The sequence below is a fragment of the Neodiprion pinetum genome, chromosome 1 (genome assembly GCF_021155775.2).
Source record: "Neodiprion pinetum isolate iyNeoPine1 chromosome 1, iyNeoPine1.2, whole genome shotgun sequence".
NCBI lineage: Eukaryota > Metazoa > Arthropoda > Insecta > Hymenoptera > Diprionidae > Neodiprion > Neodiprion pinetum.
In genome coordinates, this window is record NC_060232.1 from 9304068 (window position 1) to 9322930 (window position 18863).

The 18863-nt window shown below is 35.7% G+C and overlaps 2 protein-coding genes across 8 annotated transcripts; one reads left to right on the top strand and one right to left on the bottom strand.

Annotated features, from left to right (window-relative positions):
* Window positions 1-61: 61 nt before the first annotated feature.
* Window positions 62-12962, top strand: LOC124221274 (coronin-2B). Of its 6 annotated transcripts, none has more exons than XM_046631113.2 (11): window positions 62-246; window positions 606-754; window positions 7337-7534; window positions 8358-8474; window positions 8574-8888; window positions 8969-9193; window positions 9347-9556; window positions 9652-9769; window positions 9991-10217; window positions 10782-10853; window positions 11268-12962. In XM_046631113.2, exons 2-11 carry the CDS (start codon window positions 635-637, stop codon window positions 11460-11462), a joined length of 1797 nt encoding a protein of 598 aa, XP_046487069.1. In that variant the 5' UTR covers window positions 62-246; window positions 606-634; the 3' UTR covers window positions 11463-12962. The 6 variants fall into 6 exon arrangements, with proteins under 6 accessions (XP_046487069.1, XP_046487091.1, XP_046487081.1 ...); XM_046631135.2 differs by lacking the exon at window positions 606-754 and adding an exon at window positions 5984-6200 and having other exon boundaries at window positions 63-246; XM_046631152.2 differs by lacking the exon at window positions 62-246 and adding an exon at window positions 5984-6200 and having other exon boundaries at window positions 615-754.
* Window positions 12620-18619, bottom strand: bou (boudin). Of its 2 annotated transcripts, XM_046631308.2 has the most exons (4): window positions 18349-18619; window positions 16220-16375; window positions 14822-14968; window positions 12620-14376 (listed from the first exon to the last, which is right to left on the bottom strand). In XM_046631308.2, the coding sequence occupies exons 1-4, from the start codon at window positions 18413-18415 to the stop codon at window positions 14162-14164; spliced, it is 585 nt and encodes a 194-aa protein (XP_046487264.1). In that variant the 5' UTR covers window positions 18416-18619; the 3' UTR covers window positions 12620-14161. The 2 variants fall into 2 exon arrangements, with proteins under 2 accessions (XP_046487264.1, XP_046487255.1); XM_046631299.2 differs by lacking the exon at window positions 14822-14968 and having other exon boundaries at window positions 18349-18616.
* Window positions 18620-18863: the final 244 nt, after the last annotated feature.

Below are 18863 nucleotides of genomic sequence, written 5' to 3' on the forward strand. Positions count from 1 at the left end.
ATCTATTCAATCCGCATAGTCTATGACCGAGGGATGAATAAATATAAGCACTGAGCTCTGAACAACAGTCGACTAGCGGATCTGTGTACGAATTCTTTTCCCCGGTTATATGAACAAGCGTGATTAAACAGCAGTTATCTCATCTCCCGCGTGTTGAAGTGCAAGTTATCAATACTGTATATCGTGAATGTTGAAATAGGAAATTTATATACATCGATGAAAATATTTTACGTTGAATCAGCAACGGTTTGTGTCAATTTCTTAATTTCTTGTATCCTTATAGGGAAATGTCAACCGTCCCATGTTGCGTAAAGTGTCAAGTGACGCTTGTCCACTTGCGAAGACATAAAAAATCGATAACAAAGCATGCTTGTTTCTTCTTACTGTTCGGTTTTCCGACACTGTCACGATACATTTATTACACTTATTGCCTAACCGGCGTGCGAGAACGCTAATTACTTCAATTGAAGTCATCGGCGTGTCAACACGGACAATTTATTCTCTCCGTTATTATTTAACGTCACGAAGCTTTACGTCAAACCCAGTATACAATATAATTAAGCGGCTCCACGCTGTTTATTAAACCCGGCTTTCCTCTCTTATAGGAAGAAATATTTCAAAAAATATACGAGACATGCATCGGTTTAAGGAGAAGCTAAGCGATATGCTAGAACACGAAGGAAAGGAAGATTCTCGCAACCCTTCAAACACTAACGCGATCGACATTCGAGCCTGTTATAAGCCTAGCGAACGAGTGAGAATATTTTCCCTACAGTACAAAAATTTTTCCTTTGCATTTCAGTTATTGCTATTACAATTTACTGCCGTCATTCAAATTACGTGATTATAGATAATTTTACAGCCTTCCGATCGATTATTTTCCGTTACATCTCTGCTTTGCTCCCGCGTTTTTCGCTTAAGCATGTGTATCACATTAGATTACATTTAATTCTAATCTCTCCCAAGTAATTTTCCAATTCAGAAGTGTAAACAGTTTTTTCACACCTGATTTCCTATCCGCTCCGTTTGCAGTGTTTAAATTGGTCATCAACTGTTTACAATGGTATGTTACATATTTTGAAAGAAAAGCATGTGATCCGTAGGCAAATTTATATCAAGATTTATTGATCAGTCGCAACGTCAATATTTTCCTTAAACTCTGTTTTGTAAGAAAACAAAAGCGAACAAAGTTTCATTCATAGCCTATGTCGACTTAAGTTTCACGAGGAACGTGGATAAACACCGACGGCTTTGGTACAATTTTACACGGTCGGTTGAACAAAAAAATCGATGTTTTAATCCAACCCAACGACGACTAAGAAATTTAGTAGCGTCGAGTCAAAAATGCAACGAATTTTTTTAGTAAAAAAACTTTCTCCCTAGCTCGTAAGACTTTTACCACGGCGAGCAGCGAGTTGCAGAGGTCGATGACCTCTTATCTCTTCGTCACGTTTGGCCGGATACAATCGCGAATCATTTCCGTGTACGGGAATACTCGATGATCGGTTATACCGCAGACTGTGGTTTCACGTCTCGAACCAAAAGCGACTTGCAATAATTTTTTAACCACATTATTTCCCCAGAGAAAGAATCTGCGAGTATTCGCAATCAATCGCTCTAGATCCTGTGTAACTTAGGCAAATAGGCCTAATTCTAGAAGCGATTATCGGGAGGAATAAAGATAACGTATTTCGGAGACGCGCCGCGTTGTCTGTTACAACGGAATATTCAATTAGCAGTGTTTTGTATTCGTCTTTGCAGCCTTGTTTCCGTACCTTATCGTATTCTACTATCATCGTAGGTGTAACATCGCCGTTGTTTCGTTCAATACAAAAGGTCATACTTCTCCGCATGAGCCGAGGTATTGTAAGGTGAATATAACGAATGTTCGAATTACGGCGGCTTGCGCGCAAGTTTCCCATTCAGTGAATGACGTAACGTGTTTATGTACTGTATACATAATACATAGCTTTACATTAGACTTTAATCCATACCATGCCTACGCAGTTTTATCGACTCTTCGCAAAATTATGCTTAGCTGCTGTTCTCTCGTTCACTGTCTTCACTGTATTCTTCGTTCTGTTCTCATACTGTATGTATATTTTTCTCTAGTACACAAGTATGAGAAAATTGTGTATGAATATGTAATCACCTGTATTGCGTATGGTAAAAAAATCCGGTGTATCTTGTACGAATATTGTATATTTGCCATTTGTGTGAGATATTTATTAATCAACCATTTGAAAACGTTACATTCAGCAGTTTGATATTCAAATTCACGTCCTTCATCTAGCAGTGAAAACAATATCAGGCAAAATCTATCAATCGCAAAATTTTGCAGAGAAATCAAGTTTTATTTTTACTCTGATATTTTTTACAATTTGAGAAACAATTTTTCCGAAAAATATACGGGAAAAAGGGAAATTCCTTATATCGCTGCAAACAAGTGTTTGGGGGGCATCCGAATTACCAAGAAAAATATGAAATTTATTAAATATTAATATTATGTAATAACTAATAGTTTTATATAAGGATGATAGATAATGTATCTATGTTATAGATATTTTTTCTACTCGAGTTATGCATATTTTCGGATGTTAACGAGTGTACTTGTGAAACCAAATTGTCTTGAGCTGATGTGCACGGCCCTTCCTCAACTTGAATTTTTTTAAAACTCTAATCATGCGGCTAGCTTGTTATTTCTAATTTTGGCTTATTTTCTACCATTTTTACGACCGTAATTTGCAGACGTTAAAAAGAAGGTTCCATCATCTGTTTGCAAATTGAACTTGAAGCCATTCTGTATATTCATAGCTATGCATCATAACTACGAAAATTGTGGCATAAATTCTTGCTAAGTGCGTATACGTATTGAACGTACGATAAAACAGTCCTGTTTTTCGTCGATTATCTATTTCTAATTTGTATAACTCGAGTACTCGTTAATTGCGATTGAGATAATTGTAATTTCGTAGGTGAAAAAAAGCTGCCATACTCAATTTTTTCGATAAATATTTTCACTCCAATTACAATATTTAGTCTTACAATTTTGTAGAAAATATGTTTTCCAATAACAAGGCAGCGTAACAGTTGCAGATATTTTGCCACAATCCCGTTCTATTCATCTTCGCTACGATAAATTTTCGAATCGTTAAACTTTACGCAGGATAGAATCACCGAAGAAGAAGCCTCGGTACTCGGCGCTTCTCTATTTGCGGTTGACTTTAACTTTTGGGGTTTTGGGGTCCCGAGATTTGGCACGGTCTCAGATCTCGGGCATGATCTGCTACACTCCTTACACTTTGATTTTAAATGCGAGTACGATGCATGACCGATGAAGTCTGCACCGCACCTCCGCATCTTGAAGACCTCTTCGATCGCTTCGTTCTCCTTAAAACAATCGATATTATTCTGTATTCGCATATCCGATAAATCGGGGTATTCATTTGAAAATACACTACTCGTGATTAGATTTCTTTACGAACGTCGTGAGATTGAAAGACCTGGTAACAGCAAGGGAAAAAATAAATAAATAAACTTACGAGTTTGCAGCTCTGAAATTGGGGATATTATATTTCATTACTTGTAACAAAGTTTTGGAATGACACAGTTATTTTTTTCCGTACGCGTTACGAAGTTTCACCGATGTTGTACGTATGCGTGACTGTGGCGATCTTTAATTTCGTCCGACAGTGCCTTTCCCTAATTCTAATCCAGACGAGGTCCTGTACTCCATTATTTTTACCGCTAAATTAATCAGTGATCCGATCGATGTTCCGATGCATACCAATAATTTATTAGATCAACAATGGCGACTCACGCTCAATTTTACCATCGAGGAAGAATCAAAAAAAAAAAATAATAAAAACAATTCCCAATAAAATTGCGTATACGAGCTTCTTTCTTAAGATCGATTTACAGCCTGTCTCTTTAATAAAACATCAATGTACACTTAATTCGATTGTAGAATATATACCGCATTATTTATTCTTATCGTTTTAAACGTCGGTCTATATTTTTACTATCATTGTCTTTGTTAGTTTCTTCCTTCCTTTTTGTATCTATAGTCTCCCGAGGATACGCTTTACACGAAAAAAATCGTGAAAATAATGGATCGTAGAGAAATCGTAATATAAGAGTCAATGATATAAAAATTAAACGCCGTATAAGATTGTTGTAAAATAAACGATGAACCAAATTTCAGGGCAAATGCCACTCGGAACGAAAGAATGAGTAAATTTAACTGTGTTTTCACCTTATGGAAAATGAATCGCTTTTCTCCCCACTATCGCGACTCACCTGGATAGCAGAGTATAGGTGCATAGACGTGTTGTACCTCGTCTAGGTGGTCGACTTCTTTCGTAATGTAATATCAACGTTCGGCTAAATTCAGTGAGGGTCTAGCACTCGTCGCGAGCGAATCTTTTCGATCGTTAAGTGAACGTCCAATTTTTTTCACATCATAACGGTGACAAGCTCGTTAACATAAACAAGAAGTAAATAAATAAACGAATTAGCCGATTCGTTAACAAATAATTAAATATTATTCGATAAACGAACCTTGCGTCTTATCCTGGTTTATAACAATTAACGGTTAATTATACACGAGCTTCTGCTCGTACCGCAGAGTTATAATATAACGAGAAAGAAAGTATTACAACAAATAGCGTGAATGAAACTTCCAGGCAAATTTCTCGCTGAGGATATGGCTAATTAATTCGCTGTTCTAAACGCGGATCGTCGAATCGAGTGATCGAAGAAACAGCTGCTCGAAACTGTTTCAGGGAAAATATTGATTCGGTTCGTCTCAGATTCTCGTCCATTAAGTAATATATCTTCCCATATATCCCCATGTAGAATTGTTGCAACACCATTAAGGTATACCTCATATCAGTTTGTTTGATTGGGATTTTGGGAAGTGACAGTCGACTTTAACCAAACTGCTGCAGATTTTTACAGTCTTATCTGCAGTGCCTTGCTATCATTATGATAAGAGGCAATTTAAAGAATTTCTCTGCTTATCTAATTTCCTTTATTTATGTACCTTGTATAGCGTGTAAGTGTTACGTGCAAACCGTTGTTTTTTTAACTTTAAGGTGGATGTACCTTAAATTGATGATTTTAATCACTTATTTTTTTTATCTTACTTTGGTATATGTGACTACAATTATCGTCTGCCGAACTGAGCAGAGAATATTATTTATGGCAATGATGAATATTTTGAAGAAAATATTATTGGGTGATTTTTACTGTCACGATTGGAAAAAGCGAAGTGTTTTTTTTTTTTTCTGTATCATGAATTTTGGAGAAGCTACTCAATCACCGACTTGAATCAAAATTTTTAGCAAAATGGATGAAGCATTGATAAAGTAAAGTTTGAAACTCTGTCGACTTTCGATTGACGTGTAAAAATATAAAATTAAATTCTGAAATTGGCCACTCGACCACTTGCCTGCATCGATCAATGGTTACACAAATTTTTATAGAATTTTTCCGCGTTGCACAGATTTAAATTTGTGGAACGATTTAGCCGATTAAGATGAGAAATCAAGCTCCATTGGATGAATTACATTTGCGGCGCGAAACGTTTGATATCTTCATTACTTTCAATTCGAAAATTGGCTCATCGTCAGTTTCAAACTTATTGTTAGCTAAATTAATGACTTCCTCGATGCGGTCCTGCCTAATTTAATTGTTTCGCTTTTACATTTATTCTGCCTATTGTTCCTTGTAACAATCGAAAGTTAATATAAAAATCGTAAAGTTATCAAGTGATAGTCACTACCAGACAAACGATAATTGTGGTCGTTGTTTCTGTAGAATTTTTCTTCCGATGTATACATATACATATTAAGTATATAGTTGTATGTATTATTGAAAGTATAATATAATGGTAAACATGTGATTTTTATTGGTACCTTTATATGATTTTATGTGTTTGTAGTTCTTCAGTAGTTTGTTTTTATTTTTCTGTTTCATGCAGTAAAAAATCGAGCAAAAAAAAAAAAAAAAACCGTATTCGAGAGAATTAAAAAGCGCATTGAGTTGATGTTGCATGGAATCGTCGTTCGTCGCCTATCTTCTACTCCCGCATCCTGTTCTTCTGTGTACAAATGAATAAATTATCACGAATGTTCGCTATTGCCACACTCGACTAAAGTGTTGCAGACAATTTGCCAAACATGACCAAAGACAAACAGGTGAGAAATAGTTGCAGTGCAATCGATATTATAGCATTTATTTTTTTATAGTATTGCACTAATTTTTTATACACGTAAGATATAGTCATTCTTCTAATTGTCAATTGATCCTTATCGATTACTAGTTGTTCGATATCCTGGACAATATTGCGAGAGAGGAGATGATGAACAAAGAGACAATTTTAAATAATCCTGAACGGCATTTTTGTTTGATTATTCTTCTTTCTATTTTTTTTTTTTTTTTACCAAGATGTACAAATAATCATATCCTTGAGAACATCGCTAAATTTGTGATATTTCTGTTACAATGGGTTTAACCTGCATATTCATCACGGATTCAGAAAAAGACGCAATTTATTCAAAGAGCGAATAAAAACTGTATACTTCAGTTTCCTGAAAGTTTTTATAATCTCATATTCATTATTTCAAACACGTAGCGTGTCAAAGTGAATTTTATTGTTGGACGATGACGTAATGTAACGATCTCTTGCCGTGTTATGTGGGTGTATGTATACCTATACCTATACACAAGAGTGTATAATAAATGAATAAAGAAATCGATTATTTGGCCGAAAAATTACGTAAATTACGAGTACCGCAATATTTGAATATTGATGAATGACAGTATCTAATTGGCAGCCGATCGTTTCAGGAGAGAAAATTAATTAGGTAATAAAGAGTCTTGTTGATGTTTTATGGCTATAGATGATAGAAAATGATTGCGCGGTTGAATATATCCCGTGTAGAAAGTACAGTTACTTTTTTTTTCGTTATAAGCTCAAGTCGCTGCATAATTGGTTGCGATATGTTATTTATCTATTTATTTTCATCATTTCAAATTCACATAATTTTTCTGCACTCTGAGCACGCGTGTAGAAATTTATTTACTTATTTATATATTACATACATATTTATGTACGTTCCGAAATTTCAATTCAACTTCACAGTATTCACACTGACGATCAGAGTGACCGAATTATTGCTTACGTGTTTGATTGGCCTATTAATTTGAGGCAAAGTTCAACGCATTACGATGAGCAACAATGTTGTTTAAACTATCAAACACGTATCCATGATCACGTTATTGTCTAGCTTGTTTTGAATATGTTATGTATCTAATTCTATCCGATTTACAGGCCTGGTTTCGAGGAGTTCGGAGTAGTAAATTTCGGCACGTTTACGGAGTGCCGGCCAAGAGGGAAAAATGTTACGACAATGTCAAGATAACTAAAAATGCCCACGACTCGCAGTTTTGCGCAGTGAATCCGAAGTTTCTCGCTATCGTTACAGAAGTTGCCGGCGGCGGGGCTTTTCTTGTTTTGCCTCTCGACAACGTAAGATCAATAAATTTTGATATTCGATCTGAAGATTGAAATCACCTAGACTAAGTTTTTGGGAAAGGCGAGAATATTTTCTGATCTCACCTCTAAATGTACAAATTTCCAAAACTCTTTATTATACTCTTCAAATATTTTTTTCACGAAAATAATACTTTAAGGATTATTCGGAAAAAAAGTTAAAACAAGGCCGATGTACTCCAATTTTTGAAAGTTGTATGAAATTAGACTGTCTAGAACTTTTTAAACAGTACAACATCTCTTCCTGAAGCATGCACCTATTATTTTACTCGCTTCACGAAATATGTGAAAGAATTCTACTTTCACCGAAGCCTTTTACACAATATTTCATGCTAATTAACACTTGCGTGGTATAAATTGACAACCAACCTTTTTTTTTTTTTAACAACCATATCACTAAACATAGCTTCATTATTTATTTTCGTTATACTTTCATTTCGTTTTGTTTTCCATTGTTTATTCTCCTCAATATCATCATTGTACTTGAATCTCAACTACAACACTTTACCAGACAGAAGCTTTGACTGCATCTGTACACAGAATCATACCTTTCGACACATTTTATCTCGGAGCAACACTATATCATTCGTCATCCATTTTTTTTTCTCTAATCGTCATGCCAAGGAGAATTTTTACCTGTGGAACCGTGTTCAACGTGAATAAATCTGCAAAAATGGATAGCTGGTACTGTTCTCTAAACAACAGAAACAGTCAAAATGATGTCGATTAGTCTGTACTAGTAAAAGACAATCCTCTGTAAATCATATTTCAAATATAATGCAAATCAAATACTCTACAGACTGGTCGACTAGATTTTAATGCAAGCAGAGTTACCGGGCACACTGGTCCAGTACTAGACATCAAATGGAATCCGTTCAACGACAACGTGATCGCGTCGTGCTCCGACGATTGCACGGTGAGTACTTTAGCTTAAAATTGACGCAGCTTCTCTTCCAAGAATCTTCCTCCTTGATCAACCTGTGTTCCTGACCAATTCGTTCAAAATGCTTCCCAGATCAAGTTGTGGCACATACCGGATGGAGGCCTCGGCAGAAATCTGACAGACTGGCTCGTCGAGCTGCAAGGTCACAAGCGTCGCGTGGCGTACATTGAGTGGCACCCAGTGGCTGAAAATGTATTATTCAGCGCTGGATTTGACCATCTCATAATAGTATGGGACATCAATAGTGGCGAAGCTGTTAATATAATAGACAGACATCCTGACGTGATTTACAGCATGTCATTGAACAGGGATGGCAGTCTATTGGCAACGACTTGTAAAGATAAAAAATTGAGAGTCTTCGAACCGAGGTCTGGGATAGTAGTTTCGGTATGTAAAATATATCTACTTAGAATCGATCTAACGACGGCTTTCAGAATGCAGATTATCTACTTGTACATTTATTTCAGGAAGGTGTATGCCATGCTGGAACAAAAGCAAGCAAAGTCGTGTTCCTCGGTAATTCCGGACGCCTCCTGACCACTGGATTCAGCAGACACTCCGACAGGCAATATGCTATTTGGAGTCAACACGATTTGTCAAGTCCTCTGGCTTGCGAGTCAATCGATTCTTCGAGCGGCGTAGTATTTCCCTTTTATGACCATGATACAAACATGGTGTATCTAGCTGGAAAGGTGATTACCATGTTTGGCATGTCAGGTCTTGACAAGAGCGCAATAAATTCCACAACCATTATTTTTTCACGGCATCGATTTACGTTTAACAATAAGCGAGTTATTCTCCAACGTATATTTTATATGAACATTACAATGGTGTGAATCTCGCAGGGTGATGGAAACATCAGATATTATGAGGTTGCAAACGAGGCACCTTGGCTACATTTTCTGAGCCAGTTTATATCTGGCAATCCTCAAAGGGGGTTGGGGCTGATGCCAAAGAGAGGCGTGACCACCTCTCTGTGTGAGGTTTTCAGATTTTATAAACTACACGCCACTCGAGGGATGTGCGAACCTATATCTATGATAGTTCCGCGGAAGGTAAGATTAGCATTTTTTTCATTATATCATTGCTATAAATTTATGCTGAATGTAACAATCAACTATTATTACATTCTCACTATCTTAATCTTCAGAGCGATCAGTTCCAAGAAGACTTATACCCGGACACTATTAGTACTACGCCTGCTTTGTCGGCTAAAGATTGGATTAGCGGAATGAACAGTGCTCCAAATCTGATTTCTTTAAAAACAGGTAAAGCATTCGCTCTTGTACAGTGCGATCAGATGTTACGACACAATATTTGTGTAGTAAGGTGGGCTCTGATCTTTTTCAAGTCTATGCACCCCTTGTGAGTCATCTTACAAGTATCTTCGTACTTTTACCAAATAAAATCAAAAAAATAGTTGCGTATTAACAGTTGACATAATTATCGTTAAACTGTGTCACCTATTTGTTGATTTAATTTTTAATAGGCGGTAGCATCACAACCCATAAACCTCGGGCATATAAACCGAATCAAGGGCCTGCGGCAACCGACTTGAACACTAAAAAAAAGTTTGCCTTTCTGTCTACTGAGACAGTCCCAGATTACAGACCTGTAGAGTTGCACGATATGTCGGAAAAGAGTCAAAAGACTTCTTGCAATCAAAGTACAAAAATTCATCAGCTGCAGCAAAAATTCGGCAATGTTACAGTGCAGGTGAGTGAAAACGTATTCTTAATCGGTTGTTACATATTCAGTTGTATGTTACTGTCATTAGTTTTGTTTTTGTTGTAATTGATTTGCTAAATACTTAAGTTGGGACAAACTTTAACCAGAATAATAATATGAGTATTACAATATTATAATGTGACGGTAGAGAACGCAGTGTTGTTAAAAAATTTGTTTCATTTATCTCGAGTGGTTAGAATGTTCTGACGTTGATGTGCGTAATGTAATGTTACCTAACACAGTAAATTTACTATTCGAAATGTAACACAAGTATACATTATTTTGATGATCGAAACGCTTTTTGCTATTCTGAAAACATTTTAGTCGATCATTTTCTGAGCTTTGGAATAGTAACAAAGTAATACATCAGATGATTCATTTTCTTTTTCTTTTTGTTTTTCACAATGCAAGCCGAGTTTACGTTTTCTTTAAAAAGTATTTCGAAAGCTGAATGTAAAATCCTTATTTTTCGCCGAGAGTATGGTAGTAGAATAAGAAAATACTATCAACGGTATACCTAACACACTAACACTTTGCATGGTCAACACCAAGCCAACGAGATGTAGTACTGAATTCCATGAGCTCGTGAACAAGTTTGGAAGTGTAACTAATTATTACCGAAAGGTACGTTCACGTGTCTTTATTTTTTGGTCCGATGTTTTATTTACTATTTGTTATGGCTACTTCATTCATTCATTCTCTGGTGAGGGTACTTTTGTATGTTACTACCAATTGCAACGTTTGGCCAGTATGACGTCTCCATCTTCGGCGGAAATTAAATAATAATATTTCACTTGTGGCTTTTTAACTAACATATAGTATATTAGTGTAATGCTTTTCAACCGCGTATACTTTGATCACTCAATAAATTTTATCGCTGCAATGTATACTGTTTGTACATTGTTATACATAGATGTTACACTATTTGTGATTAGGGGAAAAAATATAATTCAAAAGAGAGAATTCAAATGGCACTCGAGCTTCTAACAACAAGTCAGATTGGGATACACACTGATAATGGAATTTGTGTAATTATAGAACAATATTATGGCTTCTTCATTGAACGACAACAAAACAATCGGCATCACGGAACCTCCAATCAATGAATCCGAGTTGAGAGCTGCGTTTGCTCGACAAACCGATGAACTGAGATTAGTAAGACGACAGTTGGCCAACAGTCAGCTGAGGATCAAGGAGCTCGAAGAACAAGTAATCAAATTACAAAATCATTGAACAGGATTATCATTAACAGTGGTTGAGTAGCAAAGTACTTCTGTTCCTAATTAATGCTTGTCGCTAAAAGGTGTCGTGTACGTGGCCATTTCGAGTGAAAAATCACCATAAGTTTGTGTTACGTAAAACTTGTGATTCTCCTTTAATTCCATACAATAAATTGCAATTTTTTTTTTTTTTTCTTTAAATTCACTTTTAAACGTTGGCGTTGTCGTATGATACTTGGAATACTGAACATACTCTTAGTTTTTGAAAACGTGTGCTATTTAATCGCACAGTCTCTATAAAAATTGCCTTTTCATAGATGAATTCAATCATTTCCCAGCTGTTCGAACTTTGAATAAACGAATGTGTGAAAATGATCTTGAATTTGAATCATTTTGAATCATATCTAAATACATATGCCTATGTAAGCGATTCAGTATTACAGTTGGATGGATATTTGTCGTGAAATTTGACTTATGAACTTGTATTGACCATTTTAATATTATACGTTGAACAAGCAATCAATATGAAACTGTTAATGAAAATATGCCTATTAAATAGAGCAAACTAGTGATGAATTTGTAATTATATATCATAATTACTATAATACATACAGTACATAGATATACCTTTGAAAATGAAATATTTTAATCAATTGGTACAAACTTTTGAAAATAGGATCCATCAATGATGTGAAAAATTTTCCTAGCACTATTAGTCAAATAGTCTACAGCTTTTGCTATTTATGCAATATCCGTATAATCTATTTATATCGTGCCTTTGCCAAAACTGGGTTCAAACTTTGCCTTCAATGATTTCCTTCGAATTTTTCTCACAGCTTTTTCTGAACTTAATAGAAATGTGTGTCAGAATATTATGAATGCAAGAAAAGGTTTTCTCCAAGTTCAATTCGCATAGCCGAAAATATAAAATTCTCATAATAACGTTTTAATTTGATTACAATAATAAATACATTTTGCAAAAGTACAGTAGATTCTTGCGAACAAAATTATATAATCATAAGTGCCTATTATAATCATCAGAGTATAAGTTTAAAAATTCAGATACACGATTGACAGAACTGACAAATTTTTAATTTTTTTCTCAATACAAACGAAACGTTTATTATTAACATTAGTAATATTTTTTTTTAATATTTTTTTTCAAGCAGAATATAATGCTATCTGCACCTCTACTTTATTTGATGTTAGATGTGCGTTGTATTACTAAATGATTAGCTATAGCCTTAAGATTAATTTTGGTCATTCAATGATCGTGTTTAATTTGTACCGCGAATGTATTACTTAGAACACAAAATTGTAACCTATCTCGGCGTATGTCTTGTATGCTTGACAAAATCAGCGTTCGGCAAAGCTGAGTGCAAGATGTAAAATTTGGGAGTTTGGTAAGGTAACAAAATAAGAAGAAGAAAAAAGAAACGGGAAACGATTGAGTGGAGAAACAGTTTGACGAAATTATAACTAGGACGCAGCTATTTTCTCAGACATGGAAAGTTTCCGGAAGAAAAAAAATAATATGTTTGATAAAACAATACTTTGCGAAGTATGATTTACTGTTTTTGCTTAACAAGATTGCCTTACATATGCCAAAGATAGTATGCATAAATATTTTGCGTAGAAAACTAGGAAAAAACATGCACAAAAATTAGATATTATATCGTACAATATTATGTACTATGTACTTATTACGTACGGGAAATGAATTTTGGCAATTGTGTATGTAGCTATACTATAATGTATATTATATAAATGTTCACTATTTGTACTTATTATAAGCAATGTAAGCAGAGAATTTTTTCTAATTTAGCCTGTAATTCAATAAAGAAAACAGAAAATACATCTCTGAATTTTTACGCAGTTCCATACGTATTTTCAATACAACTTATATAACATTTCTCGGTCGAATTCGTGCGTATCGGTACGCATATGATATTTCATTAATAATATCAAATAGGGTATGAATAAAATGATTATAAATAGTGGACGGATTATAAATCAGTTATTTCCGTTTTTAAAAAACGTTGTGACTTGCGAAATCTAGAGACTCACACATCTAATCTAACTATATTCTAAATCCTATATAATACATCGTCTTAGACAAGAGATTATTATTATATACTTACTAAATAAAATTCGAATATAAAATATATTAACATAACGTTTGTCATTAGAAAAGAGTACAGCTTGCGTTCATATAAGCAGTAACAATTTTTTTCCTTCTTTGTATGTATGCATAGAAATGAATGAATCAAAATAGCAATACATTATCGTTATCGATAAAATTATTAAATTATATTGCCCATCGCAGAAGCGTGTATAAAAAAATATCAAGTATAATTTAAAATCTACTAGCGATTCAAATTCCAGTACATTGGTGTATTATACATCTAATATACATCTCTTGAAGTTATATTAACGGTTATTAAGGTATATACTATCATTATCAACTTATAAGTTTGAAGTGTATAAAATATCTTTTCATCCTGAGATTCAGCTCGTCATATAATGCGTTTAACTATCAATCGTCAAATTCTACGTGTATTTTAATTTTAATTTTTTATGCCTCGAAATTTTCGAAAATTTTATCTACACGATTGATAAATTCATATTTTTCGTTATAAAATATTTTACTCTGTATTTTTTCTCGATTTTGTTCTTCCGGACTTTTGTAGACATATACTTACAACGGAATTATTACCTCCTGTATATCATCACGTAGCCGATAATGAAACTAGGAATTAAGAGAGAAATTATACTCGGTAATGCGGCGAGGGATGCCGGATTACATCCGTCACCGCTACAAGTGTAAACGCAAGTACGATATTCGAGCGTGTCGCCACGCTGTTGTACGTAATTGCAGTAGTTGCCCAGATCCAGTGACGAACAATATCTCTTCGTCCCAATTCCACCTGTTGAACGATCGTTATGCCATTAGTTTCATCACTTAACATTTCGAATTTCAGACAATAACAATATTTCACACATATTTTTACATTCCTGTTTTGCGTACAAATATTTTTTCGATACATGCCGAAATGACAAGCTCACATGCGTCAATTACTTTGTAAAACAATCATTTTTATAACATGAACGAAATGCACTGAATAACGAGAAAAATGATTTCGTGACATATTTCGTCACGGTGGTAAAGCAGAAAAAAAAACACAGGCAAGGAAAAGTTTGGACGGGGAATTTCAAAGAAACGGAATCATCTCTCGTTATAAGGCCGCTTCTTATAGACCAACTTGAATTTAATCGTGTTCTCTGATTTATTTTGCCAGAGTCCCGCGTTCGACCTGATAACTCGAGACGAAATGAAAGAAACAAAGAGGAAAGAGACTGTTTTCGAAGGACCTCCGTATCGTCCGACGGTCTTGACGCAGTAGCGGGCCTCGAAAACGTGACTGCAATTTTTCAACTGCAAAGCTTCTTTCACCAAGTCACCCTCCATGCATTCCCATTCCGAAGCTGATGCGCACTGATAGCAGTCTAGACCCAAGGCTTGATCGTTACCAAAAATTCAATCTCCGTTAGTGAAGAGGTATAGGTAGGTGCTTATGATCGATGGTACAGAGGCGAATTATAAACATAAACAGATACTCGATAATTTGCCGTCAGTCGCCTCTACGTCTCCGATGGGGGAAGCCAGTTGTAAGCTGATCGGGTTTAATTCCATTATAATACACAAGTGTATAAATTACAAGTGTTACGATCATGTTAGTTTCTGATGTTAACAACGACCGTGCACAGTGTTGGGTAGTAAGAGTATACGTTGTTAGTAACATTTTTCTAATCGTAGACATTCCTAATAATACATGATATCGAAGGTAGTAACGTTAACGTTACGAAACGTCATGGAATAAATCGTTGGACAATTTTAGAACGACTTTCAAGTCGTTGGCTTTTCGAAATACGAACATGTTTTCTTTGTTATGATTTACTAGCTGAATTTCAGATAATCCTGCGGCTGCGAAGTAACAATTTCCCTAAACATGTATCGTTAAAGTAACGTTAATAACTTCAACCTCATAACATTAATACAGTTTTAAAAGCCTTGAAGATTTTACTTCTGGGCCATTCGCCGTTTCCTCGTGGTTCATCAGTGGTATGTGTAATCGTATATCGTTGGCAGTATGGAAGAACGTGACATCTTAACCGAGGTTAAAGTTTTCATTGATTTGGCACGAATTTTGGGTGCGTGAATTATACGAAGCATTTATTTCCAATAGATTCAATAATTGTTTCAATCATTTTCTCATCTATTTATCCTTGACAATGAATTCGACTTCGCGTGAAAGCTTCTGACCATTCTGTAAGCCCAGTGTAGGGATCTGTGTGATTATCATTCCAATTCCGTAATGTATATAATTTTTGTCTTCATTTCATAAATTGAAAAACCCAATGTAATTGACACATTAGAATTGAAGAATATTTGTTTGTTCGATTTTATGTGAAAGTTTCTGGTTCCTCATTGTGAAAGTTAAATAAATGAGAAAACGATTCAAACAATTATTTGATGTCACATTCTTCTGGCACAATCTGAGATATCACGATCTTCCATAGTGCCGTCGAAATGTACCCGTTAGTTTGTTATTCTATAAATTACTTTACCGTTCTACCATTAACTATTATTAGTATTATAAGCATTATTAATTGGTGTTAGTACGGTTTATTGGATGTCATAAATTAATGTTAACCAGGGGAATTAGTTCCGATTATTTTGGTGCAATGCGAGGATCATTTTCGATTTACCCTCGAATCGTCCAATGTGCTTGATGCAGTATTGAGCACCGTAAACATTATCGCATGGCTCTGGTTGAATGTCGATGTCGCTCGTCAGAAACTCGTTGCACTGAAAGGGATGACCCGAATCCGTACCCAGGCATTGATAGCAATCAATTGCGTTCGCTGAATAACGTCACATAAAATTAAAAATAAATATTATAATCAATGACGAAATAATAATGAACTGAAATTGCGGTTTAGAGTATCCGCGGGCATATCCTTTAATAATCACGTTCAACGAGCTGTGAATGATTTACTAGTCTGATATCCTCGTCTTAATGGGAAAATGTATGAATAACTTAATCGCCAATTCGATTAACATTTAAATTGGGAATTTGGAGGTATTTCACAAACAAATTACATACGGCTGAAAATGTTAATCTTGTCTATGGACATTTTTCAAACCATATAACAGTGATGGCACCAAACCAAAGACCCTTGTCTTTTCGTTCAATACAGACCGCGCTGTCCGGATTAACACAGACTAAATTCGTAGTGTTGTGGGTGCGTTTGATAATTAGCACGCTGTTAATTTCTCTCCCATACTATTGAGACATTCATTAAAAAATAGAAAAGTGTAACGTTCGATTTTCAAATTTCTTGGCTAACCACGAGATTGAAGTTAGTAACGTTATCGTAACGAAACATTGGGGAAAAATATCGCTAGTTTCTCAATTTTACAATGATTTCGAAGGAACAAAGATTTCGAAATGCGAGTATGTTTTGATTTATTAATGTTTACTGAAGTTCAGACAATTCCAAAGTGGCGAAATAACGGTTTATATGTTTATTCTTAGCATAAATCGTTACGATAATGTTACTAACTTCATTACGATGGGTATCCGCGAATTGGATTTCTTGCACGTAGATGTAATAATAAACCAATAATTGCGATCGAGATTGACTCGCGTAGCAGAACGTGGAATACGGATATTAAATTATAATCGCCCATATAGGCTACATGGCCCTGTATAGCTATCTTCGTTAAATCCCAGCCCGGTCCCATCGGTATTCGGCATTCAAAACCAATTAACCCTCTTGCGCTCCAGCTGAAATGTAATTACCGCAAAAACGATCTCTTCCCATCCCCAACTGTGACGAGGGCTTACACCGCATAGTAAATGGTTTGCTCGTTTATATACCAATTATGCACGTACATACATATCGGAAAATATTTTCGAGTATACAAGTCAGGAATTAAATTATGTGGCGATAATTGCTGACCGTGTAGTCAAGTACTCCGTACCTACGCACATTTTTTCGCTACGAATGGAACATGGAAACTCGAAGAAAGTTTTTCGCCATTTACGGTAGTTACTCAAACATGAGACGCAAGGGAAACGGAATCTATTTTTCAATTTTTAATATGTAATTCATTGCCAGAGTATAATGTACGATGATACTGAACTCTGGACGAAGTGAAACGTACGGTAGAATTCGTCACCTAAACTAAGACGGACGGTGGATTCATTGGTGTAATTCATTGCTCTTTGACCGCTTAACCACTCCATAATCACATCACGGGGGGAGAAAATAATATTTTACAGCATGAGTACAAGACGCGTTAAAAGTACGCGTCGTGAGTAATTAGATGCCTGTTACGAACTAGCGGAATAGCTTGTCAATTTTTAATATAGAAAACAATCTTCAACGCAATTCACGGATGGATTAATTCCATGAAGAACCATGCTTGCACGAATATTATTACACGGATATTGATACTTCGCGAAAAAGATCGACTAACTTTTTTGCAAAGTTTCCGATACGACCGATAGTTTTCGGGATTACAAACTGCTCTGCACGTTCCTTCTCAGGCGTTTCAATTTGCAACGATGCTTCATTGAATAGATACACCATGGAATGTTGCACAAGTTTACGCCTTAACTTGCACAATTGACAAGAATTATGTTATAAATAAACATGTTGTACGGTACAAACGCGTATCCAAGTAATAACTTGGTCAGTATAAAAGTTGTAACGAAGCCCCGCCCAGTTGAAATACGTACCCTGCGGTAGTTATATTCATACAAGTTGAGTGATTCAGGCACGCCAGCGTTTGTTACATGTGTAGGTGAAATACGAGTAGTTTAACTCACCTAATTCAAGATACGTCACAAAGAGTGCGACTATTATCAAGCATCTCTCTTTGCGCGAACTTCCCATCTTTCGTCGTTTTTTGTTTTTTTAAATTTTGAATTCCTTCCTCGAGCACAACGTTCTTTCGCGAGGAAACTGTCGGATCGTCTCAACGAAGACACAACGATACTTCACACCGCAGCGACATCCACCTTCACCTGCCGTTTCTTTCAGGTGAAAACGGAGAGTCGAATGCCCCTGTGGCGTGTCGAGTCGAGCGCCGATGTACCGTTGGTGTTTTGACGGTAGGCGCCAATGTTAGAATCAAAGAGGGGGGAGGATTCACGTCGCGACCAATCCGCGGGCTTTGGCGGGAATGCGAGCGGCTCGGATATTTGAATTCCTGCGATAAATTCCCGCGGGAAATTGCTCTCGGTTCAATTAGAATTCGCGTTCGTTCTGATCTCCTGGAGTTTTTCAAATTATCTTCGATGAAAATTACTGGAATTTTCTATTCCACTTGCGTGCAAGAAAA